At 43.8% G+C, this 27,541-nt stretch overlaps 2 protein-coding genes across 2 annotated transcripts in view; both read left to right on the forward strand.

The window, feature by feature from the left end:
• Positions 1 to 27,541, forward strand: part of LOC310857779 (A-type voltage-gated potassium channel KCND2-like) — a gene marked incomplete at both ends in the record, with an annotated part of 74,981 nt that overhangs the window by 1,332 nt on the left and 46,108 nt on the right. Inside the window, one exon of the mRNA XM_083763658.1 lies at positions 1,032 to 1,294. Within this exon, the coding sequence (XP_083619784.1) occupies positions 1,032 to 1,294 (263 nt within the window). The remainder of the gene's footprint in view (positions 1 to 1,031; positions 1,295 to 27,541) is intronic.
• LOC310857973 (nudC domain-containing protein 3-like) lies at positions 17,640 to 18,674 on the forward strand (the record flags this gene model as incomplete). Its single annotated transcript, XM_083764018.1, has 1 exon — positions 17,640 to 18,674. One exon carries the CDS (start codon positions 17,640 to 17,642, stop codon positions 18,672 to 18,674), a length of 1,035 nt encoding a protein of 344 aa, XP_083620144.1.

Here is a 27,541-nt window from a genome sequence, read left to right on the forward strand (position 1 = left end):
AAAAGTACCACATGCTGTAGGCCTATACCATATGATTATTAACGTATTTCTGATAGAAATACAGTGTGATAAATGTTATTTCTGAAAGAAATAGCCGTCCATGGTATTAAACTGCATGCCTTTCTGTTGGAATTACCATCTGATTAATGCATTATGATAGAAATACATTGTGATAAATGTATTTCTGAACCCAGCTTAGTGACACTAACCATGTCCCTAACCTTAACCCTAACACTATTAGCCCTAACCTCACAGACTGCGTCATGGTCTAATGCCCTAACCACACCAGAGGGTCACCATGCAACTTCTTCTGCCTGCATGGACACGGCCACATGCAACCAACATCCAATTCCCAAAGGCATGTCGCAAGGAGTTGCATTGGTGTGGTTTGAGCCTAAAACTTGACTTTATCTGAAAAAATAAGAAGAAGAATTGTTTGCGACTGGCACAAAAACAGTGGTGCAAGCAGGATTCAAACCCAGGAGGTGTGGATTGAAAATCCCTTTTCAGCGCGTTAGAGCGTCCCAGTGCCACCCCTTTCAGAACGACGAGGCACCAGGAAATAATTCCCCATTAATTTTCACCATAGTAAGCCTCGAACAGCCGAGTTGACAAATCTATAACAATAAACACATTTGTTTGGGTCGAACAAATAATTGGAAAGAAGAAAAACACATTTTTCTTTCTTCTTTCAAATTATTTGTTCGGCCCAAAAAATTTATATTAATTCTAATTGTCATGATTTGTCAACTCGGCTGTCTGAGGCTTAAATGCTTAAATAAATACTTTTAGAAACGTCTATGGGAAAAATGAATGGGGAATTATTTCCTGGTGCTCTCGTCATTCTGAAAGGGGGCGAGACTGCGACGCTCTATAGTACATGAGAACACCCATGCACCTCACCTCATGTAAAAAAGAAAGAATATCCCCGCCCAATATATAGGGGAGGAGTCCCTCCCCATGCCCGTCCCATATTTCTGTCAGAAGCCGTTGAGGGCTGATGATTTTTACCCCCTCTTTCCCCAACCAAGGTGAGCGGCGCTTTCGTGACGCTGCGCGTCTTCCGCGTCTTCCGCATCTTCAAGTTCTCGCGCCACTCGGCGGGACTGCGCATCCTGGGCTACACGCTGAAGAGCTGCGCCTCGGAGCTGGGCTTCCTCCTCTTCTCGCTCACCATGGCCATCATCATCTTCGCCACCGTCATGTTCTACGCCGAGAAGGGCTCGACCTCCAGCAAGTTCACCTCCATCCCCGCCGCCTTCTGGTACACCATCGTCACCATGACAACGCTCGGGTAAGGCGATTGTTGTATGTGGCACAGCTCTATTGTTGCTTCCAAACATTTCCAACAAACCCACTGATGCACCCAGAGACTCTGGATGTACGCAGATCAAAGAAACAGATTGTCCACAGATTCAATGTCATTTTTGGCTGCATTTACTTTCCTTTGCAGATACATTACAATACAAGGCACATTCTCTTTTCCTTATGGCATGATCTCTGTGTTGTGCTGCCTTTCTCTCTGTCTATCTGGTAAAAAAACGTTTGTCCACCAGGTGCATGCCGCTCCCCAATCACCCAGGCCTATTTATACCCTCTGGCAAGCAATTAGGCCTGGGGAGGCGTGCCCCTGTTGTCCAAACAACAATTCAATTATAACCCATCAAACTAAAGCCCAATAATGCCAAATGGCTGCAACAATTGTGATGATAATAATAAGTAGACATACATAAACAGTGAGGATGGCTTCTATACATGCGGTTGTTGTTGTTGTAGGCTGCTCCGCTGATGTGTTGCAGCAGTGGGTTTTCAACCTTTCTCCATATATCGAGATCCATTATTACTTGCGCGAGCAGAGCACGCAAATGCTGTAATCGGCTGGGTATGTCGGTGTATGTATGTAACATACATACTATGCATGTATGAATGTGTATGTAACATACTATGTAATATGTATGTATTTGGTTAAAATGGGTAGGGTTTAAAAAAAGGCAAAAGTTTGCTCTGTTGCACTGGCCTAAAAGTGGGTCCTTAAAAACTGCTTAAACTTCTGAAATGTATGTATGTAGGTATGTATGTATGTATGTGTGTATGTATTTAAAAGGGGGGCCTTTTTGTAAAAAGGCCCAGCCCACAATACCTTCATATATTTAAAAAATAATTCAAAAATAGGGTTACCAGTGAAGGGCAAACTGCCTATTCACTGGGGACTATGCAAGGCAGAGGCGTCCACCCCCCTGAGTCCAAGTTAGACTAGACCGCATACCGTATGTATGTATGTAGCGTAAGAATGGTGGTCCCATATTGGCTGTTGATGGTGACGTAACTACTAAGGTACGTTTCAAGGTTGGTATAAGGTCAATAACGGGTCTAAAGGATTTAGAACCACAGTTGTAATAGACATTAGTTAGTAGCACTACGTTTGTGCAAGGTGCATTTCTAGCATTTTGAGCCATGCATGCACGGACCACAGTTTGATGACATGACTGGATTTGGGCCCGGTCCGCAGCCTTTGTACTGGTTCGGAGGCTTTGTGTTGGTTCTGGACAACCGGTGATCTAATGGCCTTGGCACCGGGCACTGTCAGAACATCATTGTGATGTCAGAACAGGCCAGCTCCATATATGGAGATCTATGGGTGATCAGTTCCCTTTGGGGGGTGATCGGATGAAATGATCGTTTCGTCTTTGCAACATCATGTCGCTGGCTTCCATTGACAATTAATGGATGAATAGACTTGAATAGAATAGAATAGACTTCATTGTTTCATCTGCCCGTGTGAACGCAACATGTGTGATCAATTGTCTAATAAAGGGTGAGGTCGCTGATCATTGTGATGACAGAACAATCATTGTGACTCACACCGAACCATCGGTGTGAGCTTGCCACCATTGGTGTGTGAATGTGGGAAGTGAGGACGCTGGCGTGGACTGTCTGGCGCTTCACCTCCCAATGTATGAATGAATGAACCATTGTAAGTGCTTTGAGTAGGCACGTAAAAGCGCTATAAAAATGCAATTCATTATGTCAGAACAGGCCAGCTATACATTATATGGATATATAGGGGTGATCAGGGCCCAGAGCCCGGGCAGAGGCTTTTGTGCTGGTTCTGGACAACCGGCTATCCGTAATACATTAAATATGTGTGAAACTTGTGGATAGTGTATAGGTTTTTTTTAAGGGAATAGACTAATTGTATAGCGATATGGAATGGAAAAGTAATTAAACCCATCATCTTCTTAAAATTGCCAAATACAATGCACAAATACTGATACAATTGTATTATTTCCATTGCAAAACGATTCGATACCGATTATTTCCATTGCAAAAAGATACGATAGGATACAAAGTCCAACGATATGATACGATATTTGCTGTTTCCAATTTTCGATATACATTGATTTCTTTAAATTAAAATCAATATTTCGATACGGCTACTATATCGTTACACCCCTACTCTCCAGTGTCTCCCCACCGTCGCTGCCTGCAGAGTGACGTCTTTCCATGCAAGGTGTAATAAATATTTGAGTGCTAATTTCATGCTCGTACGGGCTGAAAAGTGCCGATGCAGCATAAAATAATTAATCACGGTTATAGTGACAATTATTTTAATTATTATTTTTAAATTAATTTATATTGACGAGCAAGGTGAGCGCTCTGTGGCTCGCTTGAGTTATTTAGTTCACTACTAGTTTTTCCTCTGCATTCCTGCTCTGTTCGGTGACGCTGTCCAAGGTGCTGAAATATTTTTGATTCCCTCTGCATTCCTGCTCTGTTCGGTGACAATGTTCAAAGTGCTGAAATATTATTTATTCCCTCTGCATTCCTGCTCTGTTCGGTGACACTGTCCAAAGTGCTGAAATATTTTTTATTCCCTCTGCATTCCTGCTCTGTTCGGTGACGCTGTCCAACGTCCTGATACGTCTTTTTCCCTCTGCATTCCTGGTCTGTTTGGTGATGCTGTCCAAGGTGCTGAAAAGTGTTTTTTCTCTCTCATTGCAGCAGGATACTAACTTGTTTACCCATTGATTGGCAATTGTGTAAAGTAACTACGCACATTTACTTAGGTACTGTACTTAAGTAGGCTATCAATTTTGTACTTTATCTTCCGATTTCCAATACTTTTGGAGAAAATGTTTGAGAACGACTGACATAGAAACAGGGGTTTTTCAGAAAACTGTCTGAAGTCATAAGTCAATTATACACAGAGGGGAGATCAAATACATTCTGTGTTGAAAAATACCGCTGCACTGCACTTGAATTGAGCCTATAGTCATTTCAGCCTAGATAATATAATGTTGCCCTTTTTATATCAAAGGCAGAGGTAATGAGACATCAGAAAATAGCCTATTGTCTGCCTGTGATGTTTGAGCAATTTGTGTGTGTGTGAGTGAGTGAGTGAGTGTGTGCGTCACACACATAGCTCCGCATAGGAGTGACTATGCACAACACAACCATACAGAGAGTATTGTATGTATGTCCTATGCGGAGCTATGTGTGTATATGTGTATGTACATAATTATGTGTATGTAGCTGCAACACCTAAAGTGGCCAGTAGAGCACACGCACGCACAAGCGGGCGTACAGTACAGTACAAGCTTGTAGATCTGCTATTTTTCAATAACTAAAGTATGACATAATGCTTAAAACACCAAAATGGGTTCCCGTCCAGAATGGGTTAAACCGAGGAGTAATCTGTGTCATTTCAAGATTTTTAGCTATTAAAAAAATCACACCTGTGTGAAGTGAGGGGCGTGCCTCTCATCAACGTATACATCATCACACATCATCTCATTCTCATGGCCAATGAGCAAGACTCTGAACCCCTAATTGCTCTCGATGTGCAGGTTGGTGCCTTGCATGGCTTCCTCCGGCATCGATGTATGATTGGGCTGAATGTGATGCACAAACTCTGTACAGCGCCTTGGATAAAGGTGCTATATAAATGCACCATTTACCATTTTCAATAGGCTGTTTATGTGTGTGTGTGTGTGTGTGTGTGTGTGTGTGGCTTTAAAAACAACCAATTTTCCTTATGATAGCTGCCAGTGTAGCATCATCATGACGTCTTTCCACCCTTTCCACCACATATCTTTTCAATTTCCCCCCAGCAGCATGCACGCTCTCTCTCACACCCTATGTGGAAGTAAAGGCTCCTCTCTTCCCCGCTGATGGCCCATTGATCGTGTTTAAGCCACTGAGACCTGCAACGTATCTGTGTGGCCTTATAGCTTTTAACCACTATTTTATACTTTTAGCTTTTGAAACAAGATCTACAAGCCGCACTACATCTTCTATTTTTGAGAAATTGTGAAAATCAGTGAAAATCTTTGAATAAATATTCGTTCACGTTTTTAACTCAAATCTGTGCTTCTGGGGGGGTCCCTGACTCCCTGGAACAACATTTTATCAGATGGGGGGGTCGGCGGCCAAATACGGATAATTCCGGGGGTCCTTGACATGAAATAGTTTGAGAACCACTGACACATAGAAACATAAGGTTTTTCAGAAAACCAGTCATGATTTTAGAAAGACATTTTGCTCTTCAGGTATCGATGTGTTAAGCAGACGTGCAGACACTGTGGGAGCAGGAGCCACTGTTCAGAGCCACTTGGCAGGCGGCCTGAATGAGAGAGAGAGAGAGAGAGAGAGAGGGGTGCCTGGAGACCACGGGAGGAGAATCAATAGCGCCGTGCAGCTGTGTGTCTCCTGCTCGCTGCAGGCTGATGACGGGCTACCACCAAAACACAGGAGAAGAAAGAGGCCCCGTACTCACTCTATACTCATTTATTGAGCCTAATCTCTGTTGGCTTCTCATGGGTGACCAATAAAAGCTCAAGAAATCTCGTCATGTCAAAACATCCTCGCCAAATACTCATCATCAGCGCGAAGGCACAGAAAAAATATAATCCCTGTCCGTGCTATACCGTCGTGTGTGTGTGATATCTTTGAAGACAGCAGCGTGGGTTCATATAGGTAGTTCTTTTGTGGCTCGATTTAACACGCTCCATTGTTCACATTCAAGGTCTATGGATCGTGATGACGATGACAGCGTTGGACCTTTGTGTGCACCTCGCGTCGGAGCTCACGGCGTGTTATACTCGCTACCTCTCACCTCCTCTAGAGAGTCTTAGATGATCCACAGCGTCAGGGAGAATTAGCGGCGGAGGGAGTTTTTTGGGGCCGCTTCAGATCTCTTTAAGCGATTTAAGGTGTAATGGAGTGCACCGTTCAAAGCAGCTGTGAAAACGCTGCAAGTCAAGCGAAACTCACTGGGGGAAAAGGAAGTAAAGGGAGGACAGGGGTTATTGAGGCATGGAGACACACAGAAACACACACCACATCCTTTGGGGGTGGTATTTATTTGTCACTGTACATTTGTACACATACTGTACGTATGTGAAATTTGTCCATTTGCCCATCCCAACTGTTAGTAGCAGTGGAGTGGACGCTACATCGAAATAGAAAATAGTCTAAAGCAAATTAGACATATAGCGACTATAGCGAGCAACAAGCCAGACCAAGAGAGTTACGGCCGGGTCTTTTGCAGCAACGCTACAATATTCTAATATATCCCACATTCCACACACATTTCTGTGTAGTCTCGTCACTGCTGCTCCTACTGTACATGTATGCTAGTGAAGAGCCCCAACGGGATCGAAGGACATAGTGACTTCGTCCCCAGGGACATTGATGACGATTTGTTTGCCCTACTGCCCCCCCTCCCGACGACAGCGCTGCATTATCTTTTGCAGATCGGCTATACTTTCGCTGTTTGTGCGGCACAGCCGCAGATAAAATTGTTATTATGAGGGTCGGCTTGGCACTTTTGGGCACATTTTGTTGCTCCCTCTGCGTGTTGCCCTAGTCGCAGTGTGTATAGAGCGTCGCAGTCCCTCCCCCTTTCAGAACAAAGTGGCCCAGGAAATGAATTGCAATGCATTTTTCCCATAGGCATTTCTTAAATTATTTATTTAAAGACCTTTTAAGTGTCGTACGAAGCCAACTCTTGTCGTGACAAATCATGACAACACACACAATATTTTGGACCAAACAAATAATTACAAAGAAGAAAAACAACAAAAAAAGTGTTGTAACCTGCCGTTTTTTTCTACTTTCTAATTCTTTGTTTGGCCCGAAAAATTGTGTTTGTTGTCATGATTTGTCATGACAAGAGTTGGCTTCGTACGACGCTTAAAAGGTCTTTATATAAAAAATGCATTGGGATTCATTTCCTGGGCCACTCGTTCTGAAAGGGGGAGGGACTGCGACGCTCTATTGCGTGCAGTGTGGATTTTGTTGACTAAAACTATGACGAAAAATGTTCATCGACTACCCTTTTTCACTGACAAACTAAATGGAAACGAAATGAAAACTAAGCTACGATGACTAAAATGAAGACAAATATGTTGACAATTTCATCAACAAATACATTTTTGACTAATAAAGGCACTAGTCGACAAGTCATTTTATGCTCGGTTGCAAAATGGTCTCACAGATGGGGTTGTTCTATCGTCACTTCGAGTGCAGTGTCCTTGTTGATGGAAAACCATCCGAATGGTTCACCGTGGAGTCTGGTGTGCGGCAGGGGTGCATCATGTCACCCATCCTCTTCTTGATGGCCATCGACTGGGTTATGAGGAAGACAACAGCAGACAGACCCAGGGGCATCCAGTGGACATTGTTTTCTCAACTCGAAGATCTTGACTTTGCTGATGACTTTGCAGTGCTCTCCTCAAAATATACCCATTTGCAGGAGAAAACTAACATACTTAACATGTTTGCTGACCAAACAGGGTTGAACATAAATACTTCTAAGACACAAGTGATGTGCATCAATTCCACTCCACATCACTGTGAACGAGCACACTCTTGAATGTGTAGAAGAGTTCACATACCTGATAACAGCAAAGAGAATGCAACACAAAAGAACATCAGAGCAAGGCTAGGGAAGGCTCACAGCGTTTTTGTTAGGCTCCAATCTATTTGGAAGTCTAATCAGTACACTGTAAGAACCAAGATCAGACTTTACAGTAATGTGAAGTCAGTGCTGTTGTATGGATCTGAATGTTGGCGAGTCACAACTCAGGATATGAAGAAGATCGATACCTTTCACAACCGATGCCTCAGGAAAATCTGCCGAATCTTCTGGTATGAGAGGATATCTAACGTAGAGCTACACCGGATGACCAAGTGCAACAGCGTAGTGATGGAGATCAAACACTGGAGATTCTAATGGCTGGGGCATGTGTTCAGGATGGCACAGGATCGTATACCTAAGGTCGCTCTAGGATGGACTCCTGTAGGGAAAAGGAAGAAAGGTCGGCCCAAAATAACCTGGCGCAGAACTGTGGTAGCCGAGCTGAAGGAGATGAACCTGACATGGGGCGAGGCACAACATGCAGCACAAGACACGTCCCGATGGAGGAAGATCGTTAAGGCCTTATGTCCCACCTGGGACGAAGAGGATTAAGTAAGTAAGTAAGCATGCACTCACAGCACTCCATCTTTAACACCCCGAACGCCCAGGGTTATTTAATCCATTAAATCATTGCGCCCATCGATTTATAGCAGTGGAGCACATTTAGCGATGGACCGGATGTTATCCTGGATGTGGCTGAAGTAGCTTGATGTAGCCAAAACACTCCCGAGCCGATCGACAACAACGGGAGGTATGATTAATTCTAACGCGACTAGCGACGGGACCGGGACCGTCTTAGAATTGGACGGAATGATTTCAATCAAGAGTTATTAACTTTTTAAGATTTTCGATCTCGTCGGCTAAAATGGGGGGGAACATTTTTGATGATGTCCCACCGGAAAATAACATTGAGTGTTGCGCAACAGACGCTCCCAGCCTGTGGAACGATGCGATGCAGTTTTGATATCAATTATCTCTGTCCTTTTGATCAATCTCCGTCTGGAGCGCTGGGCGTTACTAATTGATAGGGCAGAGAACTCCGTCCTGTGGGCTCAGGGTGTTAACAATGACAGTGAATAAATGAGTTGCACGCCGATAGCATTCCATCCACGAATGTGAGCACACGCTTACATTTTTACAACATACTTTTCTGCCAAAGCTCGCTCACACAAACATCGATTAGTGACACAGAATGCTGTAAATGTGATTGATGGTTTCTCATTACTGATCTGCCATGACATTTAACACCCAACATGGATTGTCCTTTTGTCACGAATGTCGTTCTACATAGTAGTCAGTCAGTCACAGCCAGGCAGATATATGCGTTATTTATCGTTTATTTGTATTGTTTTGGTCGGTTCCGCCCACGGAATACGACTCGAAAGACGTCCTGGCGAAGTTGAGGACCATAGTAAACCTTTCGCCGTGATTTATGAGAGGGAGAAGTCAAGGTTAACAGACATGCAGGGTCAATGTAGCGGTCCATAAACCACTGACGCAGTGTAGCCCATCATGATCAGGCTTATCGCTTTTGTACACTGCACTGCACTATACGACCCAATGGGGCTAATCAAAGCCTTCCCATGCTAAAAGCTTTGACTTGCTGGAGATGGGAAGTGAAGCAAAGCCGTCGTTTGAAGTCCAAAACCAAGACTTCAACGTCAATGTCTGATGTAATCGGTGGTGGAAAAAGTATACTCAAATGTTTGACTTTCAGTAAAAGTATCAATACTGCAATGTAGGACTACTATGTATGAAGTATGAAAAGTAAAAGTACTCATTATGCAGAATGGCCCATTTCAAGTTTTCAAATGTATAAAAAAGCTCACAATGTGATGCGGTGCATTGTAGCTTGTAGATCGGCTATTTTCAAATGGCCGAAATGTAATACTGTAGGGTTGAAGTAGTTAGTGTATGTTTAGTAATAATAATCGATATCTAGAAAGTAAATATATTAACTAAAGTTTTCAAAATGAATGTAGTGGAGTAAAAGTACAATATTGCATGCTTCTGAGATGTGGCGGAGTAGAAGTAAAAGTACTGGAAATTGAAAAGACTCAACTAAAGTAGAAATAACTCAAAATTGTACTTCAGTGTCTACTTATTTCCTTCCCACCCACTGTTGTGTTGACTTCATGGCTGGAGATGCAGTGAAGCGAAGCAAAGCCGTTGTTTGAAGTCCAAACCAAGACTTCAACGCATGTCGGATGGAATTGAAATGTACAGACAAGATCCGGAGGGCCTTTTTTTCCAGCCCATACTGTATCTGAGAGATAACAAATGTGTTCTTGATCATCTACTATTCATTGGCTTGGATAATATAAATGACTCAGTCCTTTGGTACGGGCAGCAAGGCGAGGCAGATAGAATTCTAATTTTTTCCACTTATTTTGTTGTTTTGTTGTTTTGTTCAAAGAGGCACACACACTGAGATTGTGCACTGAGATGTGCAGATGTCTTAGGAATCTGGAGGCCCATTTCAAGACCAAATATGAGGCCCCCATACAGTATATAATGACTTGATACAGGCGTATTGCGGGACAAATTGTTTTGACAATATCGAGCACAGCCATTACTCTCAACGATTACGTAGCAAGAACACCTCCTCATCCTGTCGTCCCTTTACAATAAAGTGTTTCCCCTTTACCTCCCAATGCTGCACATTTTATCCAGGTAATTAACAGGAAATAGGTCTAACTTAACATCATGGGAGAGAGCAACACAGTGAGTGAGTGAGAGAGAAGGCCAAGGGTGGCAGGGGGTTGACTGACGCCTGACGATCAGTCAGAGCTTGGAGGCCCCCCTGAGGGTGGAGGCCCTGGTTTGAAACTGGTGAAACATACTGTAACAAAGGCATCTTACGGAGATGCAGGCATATTTTCTTGTGTTCATTAGAATACATTACAGTGTTTGGGCATTGGGTATCATTGTAGAATATTATGGAGATCATTGTCTTTATGGGTTGGTGGGTGTATTATGATGATCACGTCATAATACACCCACCAACCCACCAACCGATGACTGTGGCATGTACAGTGTGTGTGTGTGTGTGTGTGTGTGTGTGTGTGTGTGTGTGTGTGCGTGTGCGTTACATTATTGCATTGTGAGAGCTCGTAGTGAAGAGTTTCATTCTGTCGAGAGAGTGGCATTACGACCCCGCTGTCAGGTGGCTTAATGGGAAGAGTGCCACACAGAGAGCCATTGTGCTAACTCCTTGAATGGACAGAAATGGACCATTTTAATGCAAGAGGGAGGAATAGAGGATGAGAGAGAGCGGGGGTTTGCTGTGTGTGTGTGCGTGTGCGTGCGCGCATGTGTGTATTGTGTTTTGCAGTTTATTTTTTTGGTGACAATATAATAATAATGTTCAAAATGAAAATGTATCTGTGGTCACCGGACCATGAGCTGAAAAAGAGATTGTGGCCAGCTGTTAGGCTGACTTGAGGCCACTGTGTGTGTGTGTGTGTGTGTGTGTGTGTGTGTGTGTGTGTGTGTGTGTGTGTGTGTGTGTGTGTGTGTGTGTGTGTGTGTGTGTGTGTGTGTGTGTGTGTGTGCATGCGTGCGTGCGTGTCTCAGCATGTGAGAAAACTGTGAAAGCAGGTATGATCTGATGTGGGCGGTCAGATTGATAAATAATCTACATATCACTCATTCTTGAGATGAGGGACAAAAGTGGAAAAAACATGTCCCACACATAAGAGCCTTATTTATGTTAAAAATAAATTAATTCATAAAAATAAAAGCACTTGCAAAGTTAAATGTAATACAGTTGTGTATTATTATGCCATTAATTTCATTATAATTGTTTTCATATGCCATCTGAATTAGTTAAAAGCAGGCACTGTACCCAAAAACGCCTGTATTTAGCCTGTCCCCAGCAAGTGGTCACAATTTCAAACTGCTAAAAAAGTGTCTAATACTGTCACAATCACATAAATATACCTACTAAATTAAAGTAGATTGTCAACAACATAGCAAACAATATACACAGTTAATTTTAAATTAATCAGAAAATATTGTCGACAGATTTAGCCTGAAGACTCCTTTTCCAAGTCCTGTTTATATTTGTTGCAACAGTGGAGCACCTGGTCTGACAAGCATTCAATTGTTTGATATTTTAAACAAACAATGTTGATATCAATGAGGTCACAGCTTGTCAACTCCGTCAGGACATTATTATGATCTTTGTTAAGAATTCCAAAATAATGTTTATTATTTTAGTTTAGGGTTAGGTTTAGCTAACAAATGAAGCAAAAACAAAATTGCTACATTGTACTACAGAGGGTTAAGATGAAAACAAATGACATTTTGTCAACTCCGTCAGAGGTCAACTCCGTCAGGTTTTGTGTCTGACGGAGTTGACATGTATCTGACGGAGTTGACAAAAGTGTTCCTAAAACAATAAAATTATAGTTTTTGAATAATGGGACGTATTCTAATTTGGCACACAGTTAGAGCATGCCTTACGGAACATTTTTGGCTATAGGGCCATCACAGATTTGAATCGTGGTGACCATCGCAGCCATTTTCCAAAATTGCCGCCACCTGATGTTATTTTACAATAACTCAAGTTCTACACCATCTAGGATCTTGATTCTGGTGACTAATCATACATTTTCAAGGATGTGGGATACATTGGTACTATTTAGATTTGTCCTGTGACCATGGCAGCCATTGTTTTTCAAAATGGCCGCCACCTGCTGTTATTTTACAATAACTCAAGTTTTAGACCACCTAGGATCTTGATTCTGGCGACTAATAATAAATTTTAAAAGATGAGGAATACAGTGGTACTATTTAGATTTGTCCTGTGACCATGGCAGCCATTGTTTTTCAAAATGACCATCAACCTGCTGTTATTTTACCAATAATAACTATTACCAATAATAGTTTTAGACCACCAAGGATCTTGATTCTGGTGACTAATCATTACATTTTCAAGGATGAACTTTCTCTGGGAGGGGTCAGGGCTTATTTCAGGTGCAGGTTGAGTTGCTACTGACAGGACATTAAAAGGAGGTGGGCTTTCTGGCCTTTGACTTGTCCCTTTCAGGTACAGACGCACAGTTTGACTTCACTGGCCACTGCAGTGTGGCGTTGTATCTTGGTGGCCTCCTGCCAGTGTTTCTCCATCCTTCTCATGAGCTCTGTGTTCTGGGGCTCCGTTATAGTCAACTTACATTGTCTTGGCTGGAGATTGCTTTCCTGCAGGGTCCAGCCCAGTCTTGTGCAGATGGCTGCTGGCCCACCTGGGGGCCCCAACCTCACTTGTTCGGTTGGTGTGATTAGGTGGGGTGGTCTTCCCCAATCAGGATGAAGGGTTTGACCCTTTCAAACGGCAGTCTGGCCAAGTGTCTGTATTTAGTTGTGAGGCTAGATACAGTATATGATTGCTCACCCAGCCCCAGGTGACTTGAGGTGAAGGCTCCTTTGATTTGGTAACATTGCTTTGGTTGACATGCTGGGGACACAAAACGACACTGATGCCTTCAGTGTCTGCACATCCTGCCTGATAGTCCTGAAGGCAGATCTTCTGTCTTCTGTCTTTCACTCACTGTTCACTGCTCACTGTTCACCTCAAGCAGGTCTTCAAGGTGTTTGCCTTTGCACAGGCTATATGGCTAGGACTCGTGCTTCAACCACTCAGAGAACTCCAACATGGTGTTGGTTGCTCCTGGGCCGCAGAGCATTGTGCGGCAGAATTCAGCTCTCATCTCTGGTGGCAGCTTGTTGAGGAGTCGTGCAACATGTGAGCTGCATCTAAGTTCTGTGTCTCCCTCTGGGCCTAGGGTAGACACTTGCTATTTTCCGTAACACTAATTGGTGGGGCTGTCCAAACTTGTTGTTTTGGTGTCAATCGGGTCTCTGTTGGTGAAGTCGGGTCTAGGTGGTCTAGAAGATGAGTTAGTCAGGGGATATTGATACAATCTGGTAATAAATTCCTTATCAATAATTTTCTTCACTAATGTGTTTGGAAGGGTGTCTACTAACATATCCCACATTGCTTTATATTCAACCACCCTAGGGGAACTTTTGACAGCTGCTGAAAGTTGGGGTACCATCAACAACCTAGATAAGGCAAAATGTTCATTATGCTTTAAGTAGCATGTGACATGTCAAACTAGGGAGTTTTCATGATTCTGAATGCATTCCAAGCATTAGCTATGCACGAAGAACACTCCTTGGGCTGAAAACAGCCATAGCCGTCATCACAAAATGAGGTCAGCACATTTGGGCAAGTGGATATATGGCCGAATTTAGCCCAAGGGGTTTGACCCCTAGTTTGGCCATAGACTCCCTAGTTTGGCCATAGCCACTTGGTATGGTACCCAACTTTCAGCAGCTGTCAAAAATGCCCCTAGGGTGGTTCAATAGAAACCAATGTGGGATATGTTAGTAGACACCTTTACAAACACATTGGTGAAAAAATTCTTGGTAAGAAATTTATTCACAGATTTGACATTATTCTGATAATATTCCCTGACTAAATTGGTAAAATAATAGCAGGTCCACCATTTTTGAAAATGGCTGCCATTGTCACAGGATAAATCTAAATAGTACAACTGTATTCCTCCTCCTTGAAAATGTAGGATTAGTCACCAGAATCAAGATCCTAGGTGGTGTAGAACTTGAGTTATTGTAAAATAACAGCAGGTGGCGGCCATTTTGAAAATGGCTGCCATGGTCACAGGGCCAATATAAATAGTACCACTGTATTCCTCATCCATGAAAATGTGGCATTAGTCACCAGAATCAAGATCCTAGGTGGTCTAGAAACTAAATCAGTTAAACTTGTCAACTCCGTCAGATGTTTGTCAACTCCGTCAGACGTTCGTCCCGTGATGTTTTTGTTAATTTCCAAAGAAATAGAAAATTCGATGTTAAATTTTTTGTGCTTATGTATTGAAACACCAACTGAAATGATACGTAATGATGATTTTTCTTTTTTTTTACATGGTTTTCATGTTATAATATTGAAAATAAAGGTTGAAATGACGGATTTGAGAAATTGGATATTTCATAATAGTGTGATATTGGAACAAAACAATATTAAAATAATTGTATTACTTAACTTGATTACTGAAAGCCATTATAAGAGGACTTTATATTATTGTTGAAATTATCAAATTCAATTAAAAGGGATTTTAGTGTGTCTGATGGAGTTGACATGAATCAGGTATTAAGTGCATAAATGTCCCATTTTAGAAATAAATGTTACGCGAAAAACCTGTTCCTTCTCAAGATTGGTAGTTGAGACCTGTGTCTACAAATACATCTATTTGATTTGAATGCATCTTTAAAAAAAAATCTAGTTTGAAAAAAGTTTTGTCCCAAGAATGGGTGCTATATAGAAAGGGCAAATGGGTCTGTCCTCCACATTTGATTTGATTTATTTGACAGCCCGTCTTCGAAGCAATATACCAGTACCGTGCCAGGGCAGGCCAATTGGCAACTCCGTACATACCCGCCTAGAAAACCCCACAATCCATACATATTGCTACAGTTTTGACCGCGACGGATTGTACATATGTACAGAATTGCCAATCCGTGCTATTTCACCGTGTTTGGGTGAATTCGGGCTTGACATTATTTACGATTCCGTGCCATCGGGTTACAACTCGGACGGGGCTGAGTCGGCTCTACCGAACTTTGCGACGTTCATCACTGCAACTCGCTCGCTCGGTGGTGTCGTGTCTCCCGTGGCTCAAGTTCGGTAGAGACGGCGCCCCTCCGTCACAGTCTATGGGGAGGATTTCAGTGTCATATGTATGGATTGTACATGGGGATGTATGGGGTTCTCTAGGCGTGTATGTACTGAAATGCCAATCCATGCTATTTCACCGTGTTTTGGATGAGATGGTTGGAGCGAGAGTGGCTGGGATTTGGTTTGCGGTGGTGCAGGGTATGAATTCACTTGGAATGTGCTGCATTGAACGGATTACAGAAAGCAGACAGAGAAATAGACTGGCTTTTCCTCTGCTTGGACTCAGCTACAGTAGCATAAAGAAGTGAGAACATAAAAATATGGCATTGGTTTTTTCCCCCCATAGCATTGATCAGCATTTTCCTCCAATTTTCCCTTTTGTACTCTGAGCAATGCAACCCAGATTAATGGAATTCTCCGGAACAAGATTAAAGTTAGTTCGAATGAAAGGACGTGAGGGAGATACAGCTAGGTCTATGTGAGAAAACACATTTACACATTCACGCCAATCCCACTGTTGTTGGAAAGCATTTTCTCTGCCTTATTCCACTTCCAGCTAGTCTATTAGCCCAGAAAAACCCTGACCGAGCTGCGGCGAATCACACATACAGTACAGGCCTATGTGAGAAAACACATTTAAACATTCACGCCAATCCCACTGTTGTTAGAGAGCATTTTCTCTGCCTTACTCCACTTCCAGCTAGTCTATTAGCACAGAAAAACCCTAACCGAGCTGCGGCGAATCACACATATACAGTACAGGCATATACAGTACAGGCATATACATAGCGCATTATTTGACTATGGCCTATCTTGACGCCCACCGTGTTGTACAAGATATAAGAGCCATGTGTCACTGGATCAAATAGCGTGTGAAAATCACCGTCTGGAGGGCCCAACGGCAATCTCATTTTGAAAGCGTGCGTGCTGTGTGGCTTATGTACATGCTCAGCATTTACATACAGATGAAAATGGTTTGTCTGCCACTGTTATGCATACACACATAATGCCTTTCTCATCACTTTGTTGGAAATTCATGCAACAAAAATACCGTACTACAATGGAATCTCTCTGCGGGCTCTATCTTCTGTTTTATGAGGCTCCATGGTGCCCGACAATAATGATCATGTACAGAAAAAACATCTCACAGCTCACAATGTGCTGCATCCACACAATGTGCTGTAAAGCTTGTAGAGTAGATCACCTGTTCTCGGCATGCGTCACTGTCGTATAACAGTGTAAACCATTAAGACGCCTAAGGGCGAGAAGCGACCTCACCCTTTAAACAACAGAGCTTATTAAGTCAGTCATGAGTAGAGTTGCTGGCCGGCTCCATATATGCAGATCTAGTATGTCAAACCATGTATGGCTATGTAGGGTTTGATGAGGTCAGTGTCGTGATCTTCATGGAGATCCAGCTGATCATAGTCAGCTCCACATATGGAGATGTGATGTCACGATGCATGACCATATATGGAGGTGTGGGTGACTAGACGTGATGTCTGTGAAATAACAGATTGGATTTCGTACAAACCGACGTGGACAGACGGACACAGAGATCTCCATATATGGGCATATGGAGATAAGACTGATGACATGGGTCTGACATCACAGATGACCTGGAACCCCATAGTTGGGCATGGATGACTCATCGTGACGAGAAGACTGACCATTGAACTCAGCGGGAGAATGCAGTGAAGTTGGTCAGCCAGTGGTTGTCCAGTATATGGGCCAATATATGGGCATATAGTGATGACATCAGCTATCTCCATGGGTATAAAAGGGATGTGGACAGACGGACACAGAGATCTCCATATATGGGCATATGAAGATATGAAGAAGAGTGATGACATGGGTCTGACATCACAGATGACCTGGAACTCCATATTTGGGCATGGATGACTCATCGTGACCTCATCATGACGACAAGAACAGTATAAAAGAGCCCTCAGTGACATGCACTCTTCACATAACATACCCTACTCTGAGTACCTTTTACAATTAAACTTTGCGATGGCATCACCACTGGAAATGACCGAAATGTACGACAACCCCTTATTTGGCATCTTGCAGAATGTGGGAAATGTGGAAGACTTTCTACAGATCTACCTTGGGTTTCTGTATCGCAAGACAGACTTCTACCGTCTGTCATCAAGTCCTCACGACCGAGTGGGGTTCCGCCCTGGTGTGGCAGAGAAAATGCTCCTGAAGACATACAGGCTATTCGAACGGATGGCGGAGCAGGACAGAGCTAGGCAGCTGAGAGAGGAAAACACCAGAGCTGTTCCTCCGGCAGCAATAGAAGAGCTCGAGGTAGAGTGTGCTCAGCAGCAGGAGGCATCGGAACAGAATGGCATGGATGTCCAGACAGAGATAACCTCTACTTCAGGTGCCATGGAGTATCCAGCCTGCGGCCCCCTGCTCCAGTCTCCCCAGGGAGAACAGACAACGGCAACCAAGACCAACTCAACACAGGAGCAATTTCAGTCCAACCCAGACAGTTACAATGGTGCCGTGAGAGACAAGTACAGCTGGTCTCAAGACTATGCAGATGTGGAAGTTCTTGTAAATGTCCCTAAAACTGTCGTCAGGGGCTCACAGGTGGTGGTCAGACTGCAGAGCTACAGCGTACGCGTCTGTCTGAGGGATGGAGCACAAGACAAAGTCATGATGGAGGGAGAGTTAACTCACAAGATTGACACGGAAGACTCAATGTGGAGCCTTGAACCTGGACGATGCGTTATTCTGTCTCTCAGTAAGTGCGGAGAGATCTGGTGGAAGGCATTACTGAAAGGAGAACCGGAGCTTGATATCAGCAAGATTCAATGTGAGCGCCCCCTGGAGACAATTGTAGATGAAGAGGAGCGCGCAACTCTGGACAAACTTCGATTTGACAACCATCAGAAGATGCAGGGCAAGCCACAGAGCCATGAGATGAGCGTGCATCAGATGCTGAAGAAGGGCTGGGATGCTGAAGGTTCACCCTACAAAGGGCAGCAGTTTGACCCCTCCATGTTTAACATCCAGGATACAAAGACAATGGTTTAGTTCAGTGCCCCCCCCCCCCCCCCCCCCCCCCCCCCCAAAAATGTCAATATATTTCACGGTGTTTGGGTGAGATCAGGCTCCTTAACTCCGTTTGTCTGTCCTCAATCAGCCACCACCACTGTTTGTTTTCATAGAGAGCCGAGTCAATAACATGTTTAATGTCTGCCGTGGCTGCGCGAACATTATACGCCCTCGCGGTGGTGGCACCACTGGCATGTTTACTGTAATGAGAGCTGGTTGAGAGCTAGACTCACAGCTGCTCCTTTATTTTTAGTTTGCTATTGTCACCGTCGTTAAGTGTGGATGGCGGATTTTGCAAGTTCAAATCAATGTTCACTGTAGCCCCAATAATACGGTATACGCTGTGTTGTTGTTACTATAGTGTACATTATAATTCCATCTATTGTTTAAGGAAGAGATCGAGGATGTTTTTCTTTGTGCCCAAACTGCCCATATTCTTTTAATGTGCATGATGAATACGTCTTACAATGACACCCTTACACAGGTCGTTAGAAAGACAACCCAAAGTCAAGACCCCACTATGTGAAACAATAAGACAATGTAGAAAATAAGAATCATCACTCTTATGTTTTAAAGGTTTCATGACATTAATTTTCATTTATTGTTCTTTTAGGTTTTATGACCTCATTACACCCATCCAACCTGAACTTTGAACATTCAGTGTATTTTCTGAGGTCCGGGGTTTTTCTCTGTGTGTTCCGAAGCATTTTGAGCTGCAATGAAGAAAGGCAGTGCTGCCCTGGTATCAGATCGAACAATTGGCTCTTTCCCCTTTCCCTCCTCTTATCGGTTTATCCACAAAAAAAGTCTCCCCGGGCTCAAGCGTACCCCGTCATTTCCCATTTACAAGAAACATGGAAAAAATTCTGGCAATACTTGCAATTAAGGCACTTACTATGTGGAATATTTGGTTCACCCAGAACTCCGCCTCGGCACTCTGAGTTGTTGCATGGCATCACCATGGTGTTTGGTACAGGTCACGATGTCACGGTGCCGGGCAGAGAAGGTGTAGGATCCAAGTGCAGACAGTAGCAGCGGAGGAAGAATTCAGGTGCAAGATCCAGGTTTTATTAACAATGCAGGGAAACAGGGAACTGGCACGAGGAAACGCAAGAAACTAATACTTGTAATACATGTACATATACATGTAATACATGTAAGCTCAAAAACAGGACTGAACAGAGCGACTACAAACAACGACTCAACAGAGAACTGAACACACAAGGTCATATAAATAGACAAGGGATAACTAGACAGAGGTGAACACCACTGACAATCAACACTGGGATAGGCTGGGGAACTAAGGGGACACAGGTGGAAACACTGGCAATCACAGGACTAGTGAGACAAGACAGGAACAGAACTACAGGGGCAGACAGGAAGGCACAAAACAAGACTACAAAATAAAGGTTCACAGTGTAAAGCATAACTGCAACTACGAAACAAGGAAAATACAGACTACAAAATCACAGTAACAAAAAAGAAGTAAAACACTAACTAACTAAAAACCAAGGAACACATGAAAATCCAAAACATGCCACAGAACGTGACACACAAGGCCTCATTTTACTATTCTAACATCTTCATTGAAAACGCCAGGGTACCTAGCGTGTCAAAAACTGTGTAGGAGAGGGATTTGAATATAGATATTCAAGAGGAGGAGTGGGATGAAATCTGCAGAAATTCAATTTAAAATTCTCAACCACTTCTATTGGACACCCTGCATGGTTGCACAGACTGGGTCTTAAGGACACAGCTGAGTGCTGGAAGTGCAAGGATCCATCATCGGTGGGCACCCTGGTTCACGCTTTGTGGGACTGTCCTGTAATTGAGAGTTATTGGAAACAAATTCATAATTGTATCTTAGAAATGACAAAGGTATTTTTCATGTCCTGAGTAAGAGACCACACCTCTACTGGGAGTATATTATAGTCTCACTGCTCTACTCGGAGCAACGATGACCAGGCCAGGATTAACACCTAGTTGAGTTTAACTCACCCGTCGCCAAGTGCGCCGTTTGACGGATAATTTCATATGTACCCTTTTTGAGGGGCACTCGCCCCTCCTATATACAGCTTTTTGTCATAACTGCCATTGACAATGAAAGGAGAATTTACGTCAAGACTCGGTGGTGACAGTGCTGGTGGTGCGTTGAACGCAAATCACATGCATGGGGCATTGGGGCCTTTTGATTTGGTGTAGCGCCCTCAGAGGGGTTCATTTTGCATTGACGATGACCGGTCACTAAAAAAGGCAGGTCTTCCAGTTGTTACAGCTGCTGTCTCCCACTCACCCACTCTGACTTACTGTCACTCTCCCACCCATGAGGAATACGTAATTGCGCTCTCTCTCCCTCTCCCTCTCCCTCTCCCTCTCCCTCTCCCTCTCTCTCTCTCTCTCTCTCTCTCGCTCACACATAAACCCACACGCACGCTCTAGGGTAAAACGTGCAAGGTGCAAATGCAGTAAGTTTGCACGTGATGGAAGGCAGTTTTTTAAATTATGATGAGCTGAATGCGGAAAGGTTGGATGCAGATAGCCCCATTGTAGATTAGTACTTGCCTTGAGTCAGCCAATGTCAATACGAGAGGCTTCATGGAGAGCATGCAGTGATCAGTGGTCATAAGGGAACAACAAGAGTAGCACAAACATACATTTATTGGATTTCCATTCACAAAAAAAAAAAAGAGTTCAAATGAGTCCGAAAAAAAGCCCCATTAACATGATAGTAAAGTCAGATTGTATAAGATCTGTTTTGGACACTGTCACTGGCCCCACCAAATGTATTGCATTCAGCAGGGACATTAAACTGAATATGGGCACATTATAGAGGAGAGGTGAGATACGATAAGAACCACCTAGGAGATTGGGGCATTACTACAAGTAGGAATCGGATGTAAAAATCAATTACAATAAGCTAACATGGAACATTGGAAACAGGAGATAAGTACACAATTTTCAACTAAATATCACAATTGAAATGTGTGCAGTTTCAGTTCAACACCATTACATCGTACAGTACCGTACAATTAAACCTATAGTACTGTAAATTCACAAATATACACAATATGCCACAATATGGACAGAATACATAGAGACTCTCTATGTATTCAGTCCATATTGTGGCTAGAGACCTGTTTTTACACAGGCCTCTGTCCAAATATTAAGAGGAGCACTGCAGTATACTACTACTGCAGTATAGCACTATGGCACATTCGTGATTATTGTTTCCACCTGTGTGTACTGTACAATACAAACATTTCATTCATTTGTGTAACATTTCTTATTTTTGACCTGGACGTGAGAACATACAGGCATACAGCCTACTGGAAAAGTCCCCATCTCTGATCCATTCCCATAATCTTATGAAACCAGCAAGCAACAATGGTTTGCAACACGGAATTGAAATGCCTGTGGCGTGTGAGTGCACCGTGCAGGGGCGTTGGACCTATGGCAGCTCACACTATAGCCAGTGTTGTTAACCCAATTTCACCCTGTGTGTCTGCCACAGGCTCCAGCTGATTATTAGTTTCATGAGTGTACATAAGTGATGTCGGTTAACACACAGTCACACGGACACGGACACGCACATACACACACACACGCACGTACGCACGCACACAATTCACGCATACGCGCACACACCACCTGCTGCGATGAGTGATGTCAGCCTGTCACCCCAACCCATTGGAGGGCTGCCTCCTGCCTGCCCCCCGGCTCCTATAAATAGCTCCACATGTAGGGCATTTGGTCAAACCTCAGCTTTTGGGGGCTGATGATGTGCCTCTTTCTCTCTTTCAACCGGCCCACTATAGTTATTATTAACGCTACAACCTTGAACCTACAACCATATATACTGCAGGGTTCCGATTTATTTCCACACTAAGAATCTCCTGAAAATATCTTGAGAACCGTTCATTCGATCGACTTCACACTTCACAGGTGTTACCTGTGTACTGCTGAGGACCCGAGGGAGCGCCATGTTGAGTGTAAGGTCAATGGGCCAAGCTATTCTCTCCAGAGTGCTGCAACCTGGAGACAAGCAATATGCGCCTTTCACAAAGGGCCATGCGCTCCAAACCGCCACGCCCTGCACTGCGCTATAGTGAGATATAATCCCAGGATAATCTATCTATCTATCTATTGATCGATCGATCGGACAGCACGGTGCACGTACAACCTAGTCAGATCCTTTTCCCCCCCGAAACGGTCGGTACTTAAGTGACCCACTTGGTGAGAACAGTCGATACCATGTGAGGATCTCACACCCTGCTCGGTGAGAACAGCCTAATTATTCATGATCAATTATATTAATCCATGTCGTTCTGCCTTTCAATTATCGACAAAGACATTAAAACCTACAGTATATGAGCAATACTGTCCAGGATCAGGATCAAGGTCATGGTTTACACAAGGTCACACCGTCCGTGGTACACAAATGTAAAACATGGCAGTTCTATACCTGCTATAAACACCATGACTTTACTGTAATGCATTACTCATCATTGTTCACAGTTATCTCACATCGATGCATTTTATGTCCGTTTAATTCGGATCAATAAAACGTGAACAACAAAGAAAAAGCTTAGTTAGAACAGAATAGGTCTAGGTTGATACGTTTGTCTTCTAGCCGTGTTATTCAAGAAAACATTTTTGCCTGCCTGCCTCTTGTCCATGCCAGTTATTTTCTCTGACCAAGAAGCATCCCACACAGGGGTTTTCTCAGCCTGCCTGATGACTGCATTTCAGTGCAGAGAATCTCAAGTCATACTCCCAAGGTATTATGGGAAACACAAACTATTATCAGAAGGAGCGAGTGCATTCTCCGGCAGAGGCACCTGCCAGGGGAGGTGGGGGGGGATTATTACACTCCACTGTCACTCCGTTCCGCGGCAGTGTCGGTCCGTCTGGCAGCCGACGGCGAAACTACCGAGACATGCGATGCCAGTTAAAAGTCACCCGTCTCTTCCCTGTGAGATTAGGGTTAGAGTTTGGGATAGGGTGTCAACGTCGCTGGTTAAAACTCACCCGTGGCTCCTGGCATGCGCTGCCGGTTAAACAATCAGCCGTGTCTTCCCTGTGAGGTTAGGGTTTAAGGTAGGGAGGGTGTCGGTCTGATGTTGCCGCAGAGAAACACTGCAGGGTGTTGTCGGCAATTGGCGGCGCGACTCTGCGGCATCAGCCGCTGCCAGAAAATGCACTCGCTCTCCCTCATTATTATTGTCGTTTGTTTTTTCCCCCCTCTCTCAACCAATTATATACACAGGGCTATATATTTCGCCACCCCTTAACCCTTAATTATCCCTAAACAAATGTTTTACTATTTAAAAAAAAACCTTTTAAACTAGTTCAAATAGCCGATCTACAAGCTCACAATGTCTCGATGTAGGGGGTGCATACTTAGTTTAGACTACTCATTGGTTAGACATGGGTTACGGTTAGGTTTAAGGTGTGCTGCCCCGTGGGAGGTTAGGTTTAGGGTGAGATCGGCTATAGTTGAACTATTTTTAAATGTTTTCCAAAATAGTAAAAAATGGCAAATACGTTTAGGGATAAGGGTGGCGCAAGATGGAGCCCATAATCTCTGCAGAGGAGCTTAACCCATTCTGACCGGGCACCCATTTTGGTGTTGGCATCATGTTATGCTTTAGCTATTGAAAAATAGCAGATCTACAAGCTCATATCGCGCCACCGAGTGGCGCGATACGAGCTTGTAGGTCTGCTATTTTTTGAAAAATCGAAGAGCGACTGACATTTCTAGAATCTGATCTCAGGTCAGAATGGGTTAATCAGACCAGTGTGTGTCCGGCGGAAACCTCGTATGAATCTGATCTCAGGTCAGAATGGGTTAAAATGTTAGGTAGTATTAGCATGGCTGCGTATCTTTACACACCGGCCTATGTGTGGAAAACAGAATGCCTGGTGTTGGAACTAAGCCAGCCAGGCCTTTGAGGCAACGATGAGCAGATGACTTCCATGGAGCAGCCATGCAGACAGACCACTAGATAGTGTTAATAGAAGTGGACTGTGCCATCAATTGATAATTCAGCTCAGTGTCGTCCGCAACGTTACAGGGAAAAACCTCACACTCTTACAAACACACACACACACACACACACACACACACACACACACACACACACACACACACACACACACAACCCCACACACACACACACCACATTTATACATTCAGCAAACGGCGAGGCCTCAGCCATTGAGCATTATTGGATTGAAGTTGGATTCTCTCTCTGTGACTCCAGCCGTCTTTTGGAGGTCATGGGAGTCTGTATGTTAACATGCCTGGATGCCCAGGATTCAGAAGCATGCTGTTTAATGTGACATTTAATTACATCCCAGGTTGTAGCACATGTCACGGTCATGTAACCAAGAGGACAAGCAATCCAACGGGGGAAAAAAATCAATTTAGCTGCTTTCCATTTGGGTGATTTCTGTGTCCTTTATGTTGTGCTTTGCTTTCACATGTTGCCGTCATTCCCAACCTGACAACCCGTTGTTGTCTTGTCTGTGTGGAGTGGCATCCATCAAAGTTAATGAACCACTATCATCAACACAATGGTGTCACGCATGCCACTTTCTCTCCTGAATATTGAACCCCTTGCAAATGTATTATGTAAAAAACAAGATGTGAGGGGAATGGGATTTCTCTCAACCATCACCCAGTGTGATTTATGGTCAGAGCAGACGTTCCCAACCACTGGTACGTGTACCTGTGCTGGTACACGGGACATGTACCACTGGTACGCCAGAAGGGAATCCCAAGTTTTCCCGACCGTGAATCTATATGCGTCACCAGGATCAATGATATGGTCAATGGCCGTGATATAACATTATGTTCAACAGCCCACAGTGAGGCCTTTAGGAGGGCCATTCAAGCCACAAGTGGAGCCAGCAGCACCACCATTGCCCAGGTGGAGCCTGCAGAACCATTGCAGCTCAAGAATCCACCACTCCTGAATGAAGTGTCTGGTGCTGGGAGTCTGGCGCAACGCACAGGTCCTGGACCTGGTGAGAGCAGGAGTGGACCTGGTGAGACGTAGGAGGCGCCCGGACAGGAGTCAACCCACAGAGCCTAGTCCTTCCACACGCCAGATTGGGCTACCTCCCAGAGTAGTTTCAGAGCAACGAATTGTGTGGCCCTGGTCTTTCCCAAATGAGACTGATCGAGGGTTAGCTCCTGGGACGTAAGTCGGGACTTGATCACCCCGAACATTTTAAGAACCGCCAGCCGGTCTGTGGTAATAAAAAGGATGGGAACCCCTGGTCTAGAGGGGCGGGATCAAATTTGCCGGCGGAAAACAGCCGTGGATCCTATTGGTTCACTGATCTGTGCGCATGGAACAGCCATGGAACCCTATAGGCTTTGTATTTTATTTACCAAGCAACGCAGCTACAGCTAATAAAATGAATAATGAGTTAATAAAAAATAAATAAACTAAATTGTGTTACATATTTAGTTGTTTCCTGACCTGAGCCTCAGGTGTGCCATGTGCAAAATCATAGACAGTATTTACAAGACCTAAATCTAACACACATTTTGATTAGCTGCAGCTGTGTTGCTTGTCTTGATGTTAGTCTTAACTTAACCTGCAATGTGTTTTTCTTACCCAGCTGCAGTTTTTAAGCTGACCCAGTAAATCAAATACAAAATCAGTCATGGGTATAATCCTCCTTCGAATTGGAGCAATTTGTTGTGCAAGTTAAACTCCCAGAAATGCTAATTCGGAATCACAAAGCTCAACATGTGACACCTTGCAAAGTAACATGCATTTGAAAAGAATGCCAAACACCAATGACAGTCACAATACGTATATTGTATGCTGCAGTGCCAACTTCAGAGTCGGGCAAATCTACCCATTAATCTTTACTGATTATGACTTGTTCTCTCCAAGCTGTCCCAGGCCCAGCTGGACTTTGATTATACACCATAGCAATGCACGCACGCACACACACGCTTACTGTACAGTACCAGTGCATAGTCTGGCAGAGGCCCAGGAACAACTGTCCCCTATGCATTGCTGTGTTTGATAGGATGTTTTTAGCCTTAGAATCCCCAAAGGCAGTCTGAAGACCTCAACAGATGGAGGAGTCCAATTAGAAAACGGCCAAATGAACGGGAGAGGAAAATTCCATCTATATGTTTCTCCCCCAGGAAAAAAAAGCTTTCAATAGTCTCAGAGCACAGGTATAAAATAACACCACCACCACCTGCACCAGCATACTCAATTCAAAGGAAAGAGATGAGAAAAGAGAACAAAATATGAGATAAAAGGTATTAGATTTGATTCCTATGCAGGCACTATAACAGTCAAAGCAGAAAGCGGCATTACCACTTCACATCTACATATAAATATCTCCTTCTGCATTCTTCTTCATTTGTCTGCGGTATAGTATCATATTGTTGCTGTTGGTAGTAAACCACCTACAGTGTTTTTTTTATAAATCAGTGCTATTGAACACCCTTTATGTGTCGTATATTGAACCAATGGAAAGTAGTAAACAAAACCTCTTAACTCCATTGGATTGGACCCTCAAACTGTCTGCTAAAGCAGCTAACTCCACCACCTCTCCCCCTCTCATGATGCAAGTAATTGACAATATCTAAGTCACAACACCAACTTTGATGAGGCAGTATTGCTTTGTGTTCAAAATATAAGGTTTTCTTCACTTCCTTAGGTGGTTTCTTCCAGACAGCAGAGACATATTAAAGCATTCTCCTCTTCACAACGCCAGGGTCACTCCCACAGTCACCATATCTCCTCGGCCTTCAGCCCCCCCCCCCCACCACCTCCCCCCATCACTGCTGAGCACAGGGGCAGATGCCA

The sequence above is a fragment of the Protomyctophum parallelum genome (genome assembly GCF_964188405.1).
Source record: "Protomyctophum parallelum genome assembly, chromosome: 4".
Classification (NCBI taxonomy): domain Eukaryota; kingdom Metazoa; phylum Chordata; class Actinopteri; order Myctophiformes; family Myctophidae; genus Protomyctophum; species Protomyctophum parallelum.